At 42.4% G+C, this 14299-nt stretch overlaps 1 protein-coding gene across 2 annotated transcripts; it reads left to right on the top strand.

The window, feature by feature from the left end:
- Positions 1–2108: 2108 nt before the first annotated feature.
- LOC147255268 (mitochondrial carnitine/acylcarnitine carrier protein-like) lies at positions 2109–14068 on the top strand. 2 transcript variants are annotated; one of them, XM_086212842.1, is made up of 9 exons: positions 2109–2413; positions 3407–3499; positions 4576–4703; positions 6909–6999; positions 9646–9763; positions 12683–12755; positions 12829–12938; positions 13243–13364; positions 13686–14067. In XM_086212842.1, exons 1-9 carry the CDS (start codon positions 2312–2314, stop codon positions 13746–13748), a joined length of 900 nt encoding a protein of 299 aa, XP_086068968.1. In that variant the 5' UTR covers positions 2109–2311; the 3' UTR covers positions 13749–14067. The 2 variants fall into 2 exon arrangements, with proteins under 2 accessions (XP_086068968.1, XP_086068969.1); XM_086212843.1 differs by lacking the exon at positions 3407–3499 and having other exon boundaries at positions 13686–14068.
- Positions 14069–14299: the final 231 nt, after the last annotated feature.

The raw sequence follows: 14299 nt of genomic DNA, 5'->3' as shown, positions 1-14299 counted from the left end.
CCTTTTGCCTCGGAGAAATCTGACGCGATCAGAGTGTTACGGACCATGCTGGACCAAAATCTATCAATCAATCAATCAATCAATCAATCAATCAATCAATCTATCTATCTATCATCTATCTATCTATCTATCATCTATCTATCATCTATCTATCATCTATCATCTATCTATCTATCTATCTATCTATCTATCTATCTATCTATCATCTATCTATCATCTATCTATCTATCCATCTATCTATCATCTATCTATCTATCTATCTATCTATCATCTATCATCTATCATCTATCTATCTATCTATCTATCTATCTATCTATCATCTATCTATCATCTATCATCTATCTATCATCTATCATCTATCATCTATCTATCTATCTATCTATCTATCTATCTATCTATCTATCATCTATCTATCATCTATCCATCATCTATCTATCTATCTATCTATCTATCTATCTATCATCTATCTATCTATCATCTATCTATCATCTATCTATCATCTATCCATCTATCCATCATCTATCTATCTATCTATGATCTATCTATCTATCTATCTATCTATCTATCTATCTATCATCTATCTATCATCTATCTATCTATCTATCTATCATCTATCTATCTATATATCTATCTATCTATCCATCATCTATCTATCTATCTATCTATCTATCTATCTATCTATCTATCTATCTATCTATCAATCTATCTATCTATCTATCTATCTATCTATCTATCATCTATCATCTATCTATCTATCTATCTATCTATCTATCTATCTATCTATCTATCAATCTATCTATCATCTATCTATCTATCTATCTATCTATCATCTATCTATCTATCTATCATCTATCTATCTATCTATCATCTATCAATCTATCTATCATCTATCAATCTATCTATCATCTATCTATCTATCTATCTATCTATCATCTATCTATCTATATATCTATCTGTCTATCTATCTATCTATCTATCTATCTATCTATCTATCTATCTATCTATCATCTATCATCTATCTATCTATCTATCATCTATCTATCTATCTATCATCTATCAATCTATCTATCATCTATCTATCTATCTATCTATCTATCATCTATCTATCTATATATCTATCTGTCTATCTATCTATCTATCTATCAGAATCAGAATCAGAATACTTTATTAATCCCGGGGGGAAATTCTGTTGTTACAGTTATTAAAGCTCTCGAAGTAGTATAAAGTAAGAAATTACAATAACAATAATTAGAAAAGTGCAGACTTTAATAAATGAGATAAAGTGTAACAGTAAGAGTAAGCATAAACTATTTACAAGCACAGTGGTTATGACAAAGAGTATTGCACAGTTAAGTAATGACATGAGATACACTGAAGAAAGTTTGTATCACTCAGAGGGAGGAGTTAAAGAGTTTGATGGCCACAGGTAAGAATGACTTCCTGTGGCGCTCTGTGGTGCATTTAGGTGGGACCAGTCCAGCACTGAATGTGCTCCTGTGTTTAACCAGGACTTGATGGAGGGGTGGTGGATGCTGGCCAAGATTGTGTGGAGTTTCGACAACATCCTCCTTTCTGTCACCACCGTCAGAGTCCAGCTTTACTCCTACAATGTCACCGGCCTTTCAGATGAGTTTGTTTAGTCTGTTGGCATCTGCTACCTTCAATATCAATATCAATATATATCATTTTAATATATTGATATATATTAAAATGATATATATTGATATTGATATATATTAAAATATTCTGTAAATGCTGTAAATACAATGTCCCTGGCTTCAATTAATTGAAAAAAGGTTAGTTTGTTCATGTTTACTAAAATGCATTCATGAAAAGAACATTATCAAAAGAACAGTGAAAGCAAGACCCAATTAAAAGTACTATATTCTCAAATGATCAAAAAAAGGAGTAAAACCCCTCCTCCTCCTCAGTACACTTTGAGAACAACACAACAGCCCCAAATCCCCTCTTAGCTTCTATAGAGACGCCACATTAAGTAGCTCCAGGCACAAGTCAGTAAATCAATAGCGGATTTAATGTTTCGGCTGAACAGAAAACGACGTGCTTCTTTCTGTCACCAGGGGGCGCTGTTTCACATGTCCAGGCAACGAACTGAGTAATAAAGTTTTACTGTTGTTTTAGCTTCGAGTGTCCCAGCAGCAACTTCCAGGTCCAGGTCCGTGGGGTCAGAGTCCACACACCCAGACAGGCAGGAGCCCCCGGTCTCCTCGCTCTCACCTCCTTCTCTCCTGCACCGTGAGAGTTGGTCCGTCGCGACCCGGCCGCCGGGGACCGTTCGGTGACGAGGAGGATGAGGGGAGAGGACCGAGTTTCTCCGCTCAAGAACTTCGTGGCCGGTGGAGTCGGCGGAGCGTGTCTGCTGCTGGCGGGACACCCGCTGGACACCATCAAGGTGACGGACACACCCTCGTCTCTCTGTCCCAGTCTAATCACCGGTTTGTAGATTAAATTCCAGTTTGTGTTTGTGAGAAGTCAGAGGTGCTGCTGGAGAAGGATTATTGATCAATCAGCTTAAAATATCGCCAAGGCCGCGAGGCAGCCAAACCAAAGTAGACTCTTTCCAAGTATAGCTGTAGTTGTACTTGTGTAACCCTTATTGCATAACACCAATGTACTTCATCACTTGAACGATACAATGCTATCCAAAGATATTCACGTTAAATGTTTATTCATGAGAATGGCTGTCGTGACGTCAGTACAGTGGGACTGGTGTTACTTTTTTCATCCAAGAGGCAGAACATTTAAAATCAACCTCAATCATACACAAGAGGCAGGACATGACAACGACTGCTGTATTTCCTGTCCTCTGAGCACAGCTGTCTGATTTTGTGGTTTTAATACTTCATCATGTTCCTGTTTCGCTGTATATCTGAAGCACCTTCAGTTGCTTTGTTGCTGAAACGTGCTTTCAAAATAAATCTGCTATTATGACACAGCAGATGAATCAAACTAAACTAAACTACTATCAGAGTAACTGTAGAGTAGTACTGGAGATGCAGTACACCATTATGAAACTACTATCAGAGTAACTGTAGAGTAGTACTGGAGTTGCAGTACACAATTTTGAAACTACTATCAGAGTAACCTCTGATAACCTAACCAGACCTGGTCCTGATGCAGCAGAACTTCATTCATGAACACCTGGTCAAAGTTAGAGTGAAGGTGTTACCTGCAGTTATCTTGAGGTTGAGGTTAGGCATCAACTGGTTAGAGTTAGGATTAAGATTAGGGTTTGGGTTGGGATATTCACATGAATGGAAGTCAATGGAATGTCCTAATAAGATAGCTACACAAACCTGTGTGTGTGTGTGTGTGTGTGTGCGTGTGTGTGTGTGTGTGTGTGTGTGTGTGTGTGTGTGTGTGTGTGTGTGTGTCCTCACTTCAGGTGAGACTCCAGACACAGCCCAAAGCTTCTTGTACCCAGTATGTTCTCTACACCGGAACATTTGACTGCTTTCGCAAGACGATATCCAAAGAGGTGGTAGCACACAAACACACACACACACACACACACACACACACACACACACACACACACACACACACACACACATGCTGAATTTAATTTCTTGAAGTCCAAAAAATTTGATCTGTCATCATCCTTCCATCATCCATACTTTTCTAGACCGCTTATCCGTCAAAGGTTGCAGGTCAGGGGTGGAGCCTATCCCCGCTGTCATTGGGTGAGAGGCGGGGTTCACCCTGGACAGGTCACCAGTCCATCACAGGGTCATCAGGAGCAGTTAGGGGTTCAGTATCTTGCTCAAGGACACTTGGACATGGTCAGTGGGGGAAGTGGGGGATCGAACCAACAACCCTTCGGTTGCTAGACGACACGCCACCCAGTCATGCTGCCCCAAATCTCTTGTTCACCAAGTCAAAATTTTTGTAAAAAAAACCAAACCTAACATTCATAAAAGGCATGCAAGCTACAGCTCTAGGGCCCCCGGAGAGTGGCTCCAAACTCTGTAACAATCAGCCTTTTTTCATGGATCTGCCCCAACATGTAACAGGTTCTTTTCTGGCCCAGGTTCTACACCCCTCCACTTTTATGTCCCTACAACAGGACAAACATAAACTGCCTACCGTAGCACATAATGAAAGCTGTCCCCCCCCCCCCTTCCTGTCACAGTGACCTTGATGTCTGACCACAATTTTTTTGGTCATCCTTGAGTCCCAGTAAATTTAAATGCAATTTTTAAAGGCATTATCTTTAAGGTGTTGCTGAGATATCATGTTAATGAGAATAGGACAGTTATTGCACATGCGAGACGACCGTGACCGTGACTAATTTTGAAGAGATTCTATCAAAGCATTCCTCAGATAAACAGAATGAGATGCACAAAGTTAAAAACATAACCTCTCTGGTCTGCAGTGGCAGCAGTGTGGAGGTGCAATAATCACACAGTTCAAATCAGTGAACCCAACTGAAACAAAGTTATAAAAGTGGCAGATTCATTTTGACCTGAAAAAGGAATCCACTGCTCATAAAAGAAATGCCCTGAAACTGCTTGAAGTTGCAAGGATGAAACTGATGTGCATGTGTGTTTCCAGGGGCTCCTCGGCCTGTACAAAGGGATGGGAGCCCCACTGGCTGGCGTGGCTCCGATGATGGCCATCAGCTTCTTTGGGTTTGGCTTGGGGAAACAGCTTCAGCAGACAGATCCTGGAAAACCCCTGACGTAAGTTTGTCTGCACATCTATATTAGTGAGGACATTCACTGATAACATGCTTTCCCTCCAACATCTCAACTGAATGCCTGCCCAACTCTAAATCCCAACTTTTAACTGAAAGAAAATCCCTGATTGTGCTGCTGTTCGTCCTTCGCAAATGAAGCCTACAAAAGGTCTTACAGTCAGTCAGCTCCTACTGTAGGTGATCACACCAAGTGTACGCTGACTTGGAAAACTGTGATGTGATGACCCACAAAGGCCATTATGGCTAAAAATTTTTGCTATATTTTTTGGGAAATACTCCCCAGCGCCAGCGAACAGCTAGCCTTACCATTATTCTTGTTCAAAGTGATTCCCAGCAGGTTTACAGGGCACCAATTTGTTCCCTGACACAGGAAAGAAGAACACACAACCTTTACCACTGGAGTCAACTTTGGGGCGGGGGGTTCTGGCAACAGGGACGATAAGTGTGCATATGTAGTTGTTGGGTTAGTCTTACAATGTTTGTTACCCTTGGAAGGTCTATTTTGTTGTCCCCCTTCCCTCTGCTATCATTCGCTCATGTGCAGCAACACCCCCCTCTCCACCCATCTCCTCATGTTACCCCTCATCACCACCTCCTGTCATCGGCACCCTGCCAGCCTCGATCCATATTTGGATTATATTGTCAAGCACAGTGGTAGACTCACAAATGCAGACAAAGACAAGATCCAAAGCTCAAGGTCCTCAATCCAAACCAAATGTCAAAGGCAGTCGGCACAGTCAGAGGTAACAGAATCAGCAGCAAAACTAAGGTCAGTAGCAGGCAGACTGGTCCAAACACATGGGGATAACAGAAGACACAATCTGGCACTGAACAAAGGAAAAACCCTGATGTATACACACAGGTAGGGGTGACAATGAGACACAAATGAAACACATTAGGGGGGGCAAACATCTAAGTTGGGGGAGGCTTGACAGGATGTGAGGAAACACACAGACTTTAAAAATATAAAAGGAAATAGAACTAAGACATTCAAACCCTGACTTATGTATCGAGGATGTAGGATGGGTGGATGATGGGTGGACTGAGGGATGGATGATGGAAGGATGGATGTTCAAGGCCAAATAAGACACGAATATACACGCCTGAATTCCATGTAACTGTGCTGCATGCACGGTTTCAATATATTGTCACACTTACGACGACATATGGTATCTTCTGTTTTTAAGGTTTACCAGGAATACACAGTCATAATTTCAAAGCATAAAACTGAACAAAAGTTACATCCAAGTGCAATAACATATTTATACAGTAAAAAATAGTTTTATTACATAACTTGGTAAAAATTATAGAGGTACTTTTCGTCGTAATAAAATTAAGAATTATTTTACTCTTATGCACAGGAGGTGGGAATACGATTGAAATATTCCAAAATCAGTCAACAATTCATTAATATAATTAACTCACTATCCACTAGCTCTTACATGAAGTCTGTAAGTGTGTCTTTTTTTACATTGTTCTTTTTTCATTTTACATCCATTCTTTTCCTATTAATATCATTTATTAATATTTTTACTCACTTAAATCTTTCAACTCTCTCTCATGCAGTTATTTTATTTAACATTTGTCTATGGTTCCTTAGTTCCTATTTCCTGTGATTTTAGGCAAGTGATGCATTGTGGGAGTCGTTTGTTATTGTGTAACTCCCTCAGTTTTTCATTGTGTTCGTATGAAGCAAAGTCCGATAGACTGATTGTTGGATCAGTTCGCCGGTTGGTTGGTTGAGGGAGGAGAGGAGAGGAGAACTGTGAGCATCTGCTACACTGCAATATGAGACATGAATAAGATCTGGTTAGTTATGTGCAGCATTGATCTTAAGTTCAATGCTGTAATGTTATGTCCTTTTTTACTCTGATAATTGCCGTTGACAACTGCTTATGGTGTGGGGCTGTCCCATCAGGACACTCCCGACTGATTACAAATGAACTGTACAGTAACACTGTGAGCATGCTATCATCTAGCTCAGAGCACAGTTTGAGCTAAGCCGCAAGCATGGCTGCAGACTCTTGGTCTTGTGATATTATTGGTTGACATCATCACACACATGTTAAAGGGCATTTGAGCTCATTGCTTTGGTTAACTGTCACCACTCTCACCAAATTGTTTCCAGCTGTCGAAATTTAAGGTGCTATTGGCGATAAATACATATTCCACTTTGTGCTCTGTGTAGGAACTCTCAGTTATTCCTGTCAGGCTGTCTGGCCGGCGTCTTCACCACAGTGATTGTTGCTCCAGGAGAGAGGATTAAATGCTTACTGCAGGTAAAGTCTGTGTGTGTGTGGCTGTAATTCTGCTCACCAGTTTGAGCTTTGAACCTTGTGAATCAAGACAGTTCGAGGATTAAGTGATAATGTGCCCATTTCCTTCCTGATACAGATTCTGAGTCCTAAAACATGACGCATTTTCTCCTTTTTTGTGTTTTACTGGCACAATTGACTTCCATAGATATTTAAACTAGTGTATCAGCCAATAATGTGTATTGATCCAATATACCAGCCTGTTAAAAAGTAAATATGCTTGGTTGGCCAAGTTTATATCCTACTGAGTCTGTATGGATGTGATGCCATCATTGGTGTAAAACACAAACAAATGCTTACAGAGAACAGCTCCATTGAATGTTCTGATCTCCAGTCCAAGTGTTAGTGGATCCCTGATCCTCCAGCTGGATCAAGGAGACCTGGATTACACCAGACCACCTGGAGAGTTGGTGAACAGACGTTTCTGGACAGTTTAGCTGCTGTTTGCCGTCAGTCTCCATTAGCTTCAAGCTAAATATACGTGGCTGATCTTTCTGTTGTGATGACAGGTGGTGGAGTCAGACCCAAAAGACAGAGGCTGACATTAAACAGAGGTTTAATAAAAAGGCAGGGGCGAGGAGCCAGTGGGACGGAGGGAGTCCAGGTGATGAGGCGAGGGGCAAGGAGACAGGGAAGGTCCTTGTGAGAGCGTGGGTCCAGAGGGGCAGCTTGCTGACAGGGAATCTAAGAACAGGGGTTAGTGTGAAAACAAGGCAGGAGACTCAGAATGCAAAAAGCACAAAAGAGTAAAACACACCACAGACAAAACACAAGTGAGCGTAGAACTCTGGGGAAATACTCAGAATCACTGAGGAGTCTGACAAAGTTACCATGTAGTTAACTGTAAAGATATGGCGATGAGTGCCTGGAGAACTGGAGTATTTGAGCAGAGATGTGATGAGGAGATGAATGTCAGGTGTGCACCATGCAGCTGCTGCCAGCGTCTACGACCCACCCCTGGAAACAAGAAAGAGAAACAACCAGGGAGTGGCGGAAACAACACCAGGGGACAAAGAAGGAGAATGCAACATCTGCATTTTCAGTCACAAAGAAGTAATGAAGGAGGAAAACATCTTAGTGAGCTTTATACTCCAGTTAGAGAGTACTGGAGAAGTGAAATACACTTTTGGGGGAAGTATAGTTTTAAGGGGCAATGACTGAAGTGGCAATTTATCCTCCAAAAAGCCACTTGGGAGAGTCGGGAAGGGTTTTTCTTATGCGTGATGATTCAAAACAAAGAGGTCTTCTGCCATGTTCAAAAAATGTCACTTTATTTTAATCTATCTTTAGAAAAGACAAAAGGGGAGCTGTTCAAGAATACGCTAAAACGGGTGTGGGGAACCCTGTGCCATGGAAGGCCGTGTGTATGCGGGTTGTCCTCCCAACAGGTCATTCCATGGACGAACACACTTCTGTGGCTGAAAGACTGTTCATCAATGGAATGACCTGTTGAAGTGTTGGGTTGGGAGGACAACCCGCATACACACGGCCCTCCATGGCACAGGGTTCCCCACCCCTGCACTTAAAAAATGAGCTCATATAAAAGGCATGAATAAGCATAAAACGACTTAAAAAAGACAGCTTTTCTTTCCAAGCGGGCACCACCATGGAAAAACTGTGTGGCCTCCCCTGTGCCTGCCTCTACACACCTGCTCGCCTGTGACCTCTATCAGCCTGCACACAGCAATTGCTGACCTGTGCCCAGGTGTGCTTGTGACATTGCAGCACTGTTTACGTTCATATAAGTTTAACAGTTGCACGCAAGTTAATACACTTGCACATACACACTTGCACATGCGCTCACACACACACACACAACACCACAACGCATGACATTGGCTACAACAATGATGTTAATCTGCTGTCATTGTGAAGGTCCTCAAAACTATATTTAGGACACACCCCCGCTGTCTCCAAGTGCTCCCACTCCTCCCCCCTCACCCTCTTGGGCAGCAGGTCTCCCACCACTGAAGACATCAATATCAGGGCCCCCCCGTGACTGTGACTACTGGCCAAGTTAGGAGACAGCTGGAGAGGCTTTACCGGCTGAAAGCCACAGGTCCTGATGGCATCACCCTCAGGATCCTAAGGACCTGTGCCAGCCAGCTGTCTTTCTCTACTGGAAAACCTCTACAACCTGAGCCCGAGTCTGGATTTTGCGACTGCGGTGGAGACGAGGACATTGAAGCAGCTGCTATCCATCATGGACAATGCTGAGCACCCCCTCCACCCCACACTGGACAGCACAGCACCTTCTCCAAAAGACTGTTACAGTTCTGCTGTCAAAGGGACAGATACAGGAAGTCTTACCTGCCAAATGCTGTCTCCCTTTACAACAGTTCACTCCTCACCCGACAGTTTTTTTCCACCTGCACCTTACAACCTTCTTCTGCACATATGTTTTATTTTTATTGCAGATTTTTTTTTTTATTTTACTCCTTTTTCCCCTTTTCCTATTTATTTATATTTGTTGTATTTAGTGTGCTCTATACTGCATGTCATACTCCTGCTACATTTGAATGTCCCAGTTGTGGCATCAATAGAGAAAATCTATCTTTCTATCATCTATCTATTTATTGTTCTTTCTTTCTTTGGTGGTGTGTTTTCCAGGTGCAGGCAGGCAGTGACCAGCTAAAATACTCGGGTCCTCTGGACTGTGCTGTGCGTCTGTACAGGGAGCAGGGCATCCGCAGCGTCTACAAGGGGACTATCCTCACACTCATCAGAGGTACATCCCCTCCTTGTATTTGTGTGTATTTTCATGTACTTCTGGGCTCATTTGAATGAATCCATGTTAACGCTCGACTGGTTTGAATGTATAGAACTGAGCAGTTGATGGATTTTGAGCAACGAGAGCAAAAAAGAAGCATAACAAACATTTGTACCCAAACTACATGAAAATAATCAAATGCTGCAATAAGTTCTCCCATATGTAGGAGAACAGGGCATGTAGCTCCCTCACCAGGTCAGAGTGTTGACTTTGGATGATTCTGCTCAACACCCAGTTTACATTAACTGACATTTATGGGAAAACCAAAGTCAAGGTTTTTTGAAATTCCCACTTTCTTTCAGGGGTGTCACTCAAAAAAGCAGATTTGAAGAACATCTCATCTCTGACATCCTGTCATGGTGAACCACGACAGCACATCAGTAATGTCAGGATCAAGCTCACTAGCGCCACCATCAACTCAGCCACTCACTCATTTGTTCAGCCTCAGAGACATTGGTAGGACTCCTCCCCCTAGCCTGACTCAAACTAAAAAGAGTAATCCAAATAAACATGCACCAGTGTACATGTGACTAACAGTCCCCAGCGAGGGCTGCATGGTGGTGCAGTGGTTCGTGCCGTCACATCACAGCAAGAAGGTTCTCGGTTGGACTCCGACTGCCAGCTAGGGTCCTCCTGGAAGTTCTCCTGTGGCTGTGTGGGTTATCTGCAGATGTTGTGGCTTCATCACATACACATCAAAACATGCAAGTCAGGTTAACTGCAAACTCAAAAAATTGTAAATGGTTGTCAGTTGATTTATGGTGACCTGTCCAGGGTGAGCCTGCCTCTCACCCAGTGACAACTGGAATTAGCTCCACCCCTGACCCTCCTGCTACCCTGAACAGGTTTAGTGGAGTAGAAGATACAGGTGAAAAGCTATGTGGTTTAATACATGAAGATGTATTTCAAAAAAATCTTTACACAATAATCAAACACTCTTATATTAGGGAAGCAAGTTTCCATGACTGTTTACAGAATTTTCTGGCTTGATTTAATATTTGAAAAACTTTATTAAGCCTTGAGATTGATATTTTCAAATTCAGTGACTTTTCTAGGTTTTCCCTGACTGTATGAAACATTTATGTCCACAAATGAGAGACGTGTGTAGAGAGGAGTGTCCTTAGAACCATGATTCAGGTTTTGAATGTCTGGATCGCTGGTCTCCAGGTCAGAGACCTGTAATCAGGTGTTTGGTTCCCAGGAGCTGAAGATATCAGCAGGTTCAGTTCTACATCAGATCCACCACTAAACACCAGTCCGGTGGATGTTAGAGGTTCAGTTCTACATCAGATCCACCAGTAAACACCAGACCGGTGGATGGTGGAGGTTCAGTTCTACATCAGATCCACCAGTAAACACCAGACCAGTGGATGTTGGAGGTTCAGTTCTACATCAGATCCACCAGTAAACACCAGACCGGTGGCTGTTGGAGGTTCAGTTCTACATCAGATCCACCAGTAAACACCAGACTGGTGGATGGTGGAGGTTCAGTTCTACATCAGATCCACCAGTAAAAACCAGACCCGTGGATGATGGAGGTTCAGTTCTACATCAGATCCACCAGTAAACACCAGACCTGTGGATGGTGGAGGTTCAGTTCTACATCAGATCCACCAGTAAACACCAGACCGGTGGATGTCGGAGGTTCAGTTCTACATCAGATCCACCAGTAAACACCAGACTGGTGGATGGTGGAGGTTCAGTTCTACATCAGATCCACCAGTAAACACCAGACCGGTGGATGGTGGAGGTTCAGTTCTACATCAGATCCACCAGTAAACACCAGACCGGTGGATGCTGGAGGTTCAGGTCTACATCAGATCCACCAGTAAACACCAGACCCGTGGATGGTGGAGGTTCAGTTCTACATCAGATCCACCAGTAAACACCAGACCGGTGGATGTCGGAGGTTCAGTTCTACATCAGATCCACCAGTAAACACCAGACCGGTGGATGGTGGAGGTTCAGTTCTACATCAGATCCACCAGTAAACACCAGACCGGTGGATGTTGGAGGTTCAGTTCTACATCAGATCCACCAGTAAACACCAGACTGGTGGGTGTTGGAGGTTCAGTTCTACATCAGATCCACCAGTAAACACCAGACTGGTGGATGGTGGAGGTTCAGTTCTACATCAGATCCACCAGTAAACACCAGACCGGTGGATGGTGGAGGTTCAGTTCTACATCAGATCCACCAGTAATACCAGACCGGTGGATGGTGGAGGTTCAGTTCTACATCAGATCCACCAGTAAACACCAGACTGGTGGATGTTGGAGTGGTGGAGTCTTAAAAACCTGGGTTGCTAACAAGAGTCTAGAGGAGCCTACAGAGGTCCTGGAGGTCATTAAAGGTCATCAGGGGAAACACAAGAAGCCTGAAATGTACTGATGGTGACCTTGAATCATCAGAGGGTTCATTAGTGAAGATGATCTTGCTGAACTGAACCTGGAAGATCATCAACTTTTGTTCACCAGAGCTGATTTACTGGTTCAATCACCCACAATCACATGGAGCGATCCTATTGGCTGTTGGAGGAGGAAACAGGAGATGACCACTTCCTGTTGGAAAAGGAACCAGTAGATGACCACATCCTGTTGGACTACGAACACCTCATCCCTGACATGATAACTTCCTGTCGGACTACCCAGGAATACCTCCTTATCCTATCTTGACTGAAGCAGGAGCAGCAGTAAGTGGAGTTGATTGTGAATGTTTGGAGCGCCCTCTATTGGCTTTCAAGGCAAACTACTTCAGCTTCTCCATTGAGCTTGACAAGACACTCAGGGAATGGGAAATTCCATCTTTGAGAGGAGCTTGTATAACATGATTTATCAGAGAGATTTCTGACCTGGGTGTGTTTGTGGTGTGTCTCAGATGTGCCTTCTAATGGTCTGTACTTCCTGACATATGAATACCTCAAGAACCTCCTGGCGTCCGAGGGTCAAAGGTTAGTTGCCATGGCAACACTGATTTAGCTCTCAAGGATACTGTGAAGCTGATGATTTGATGTGTGTTGTTAGTGTTTCTCAGCTAAGTACTGCCAACATCCTGCTGGCTGGTGGTATTGCAGGGATCTTGAACTGGACCATTGCTCTTCCTCCAGATGTTCTTAAATCCAACTTCCAGACAGGTGAGATTTAAAGCTGCCTTTTAATATTCCATACGTGTCCTCAAAAATAATCAGTTTAGGCAACTGCACTCACCCCTGAAAGTGAAGTGTTCACTTCATTTCATTTAAATGGATTATTTTTGAGAATTACGATGACCTGGATGACTGAGAACATACACAGATACTTTCCATATGAGCGCAGTTTTAGAATTATTCACTTTATATACACCATGCATGAAATGTCATCCACTAAGACCCTCCTGTCCTCTGTTCTAGTTAGCTTATCACAAGGAACGGTAGAGGGTGAGCAAATGTGTGTTTGTAGCTGCAGATGGGAAGTACAGGGGACTGCTGGATGTCCTGAGGACGCTGCTTCAAGATGAAGGACCTAAAGCGCTCTACAAAGGCTTCAATGCTGTCTTCCTACGAGCTTTCCCTGCCAATGCGGTAATCCTCTCACAGAAATTCCTCTTTTAATTTCTATATTTTTATCTTTGTACTGAGAAGCTCTGGAGTGGCTGTAGAGAGAAAACTACAACATTTAAGTTGTCCCCTCACTTTCAAAATTTGTGGTCAAGAGCTAAAAAAACTTGTTCCCCTAAATCAGTTTGCAGGAAAAGTCAACATATTGTCTTGTCGCCACAAATGAATCAATTTGTGTGAACGTGGTTGATCTCATAGCCACAAAATGTGGTTTTATCTCACTATGGCCACCCCTGGTCCTCTTTCTGTGATGGTCCCCTCACTCTACTGATCCCCTCCTCCCAGGCCTGTTTCTTGGGATTCGAGGTGGCATTAAAGGGCTTGAACTGGTTTGCTCCCAGCATGTGAACTCCCAGTCTGGACCAGTGTCTCTTCAGCTAAATCAGTGTCACAAACTGGATGGACACAGTCAGACACACTCAGGATGTAATACGTTCTTGTACACTCAAATGTAATTTTTCACACACACACATACATTTTATATATCTATATATCATCTATATCTATCTATCTATATATAGAAATCAATATCTCTCTCTCTCTCTATATCTATATATATATATATAGAGAGAGAGAGAGATGTATATCGATATCTTTATATAGATATAGATCTATATCTCTGTCTCTTTCTCTCTCTCTCTCTCTCTCTCTATATATATATAGATGTATATATATAGAGAGAGATATATAGATGTATATCTATATATAGATATAGATATACAGTATGGAATTTCCCCTTGGGGATCAATAAAGTATCTATCTATATATATATATTTTTTCTCTTCATTTAATGCCTATCAATGCGTTCATGTTTTGTATATTTGTCTTTACTCCAGGTTCACATTTAGTTTTATGTAAGATTGACTCATCTATCATTCCCATAAGACATCTATTCTTGC

This window comes from Aulostomus chinensis, chromosome 9 (genome assembly GCF_037954235.1).
Source record: "Aulostomus chinensis isolate RoL2024-O1b breed Wild chromosome 9, RoL_Achi_v1.0, whole genome shotgun sequence".
Taxonomy (NCBI): Eukaryota; Metazoa; Chordata; class Actinopteri; order Syngnathiformes; family Aulostomidae; genus Aulostomus; species Aulostomus chinensis.
Note: the sequence above shows the minus strand (reverse complement) of the source record. Positions and strands in the feature narration are given on the sequence as shown.

Bases quoted from the DNA above. Each gene is read 5' to 3' on its own strand.
- LOC147255268 (XM_086212842.1), top strand. From the start codon at position 2,312: ATGAGGGGAGAGGACCGAGTTTCTCCGCTCAAGAACTTCGTGGCCGGT. The intron at 9,764-12,682 runs GTACATCCCCTC...GGTGTGTCTCAG, and splicing joins TATCCTCACACTCATCAGAG to ATGTGCCTTCTAATGGTCTG. The intron at 12,756-12,828 runs GTTAGTTGCCAT...GTGTGTTGTTAG, and splicing joins CTGGCGTCCGAGGGTCAAAG to TGTTTCTCAGCTAAGTACTG.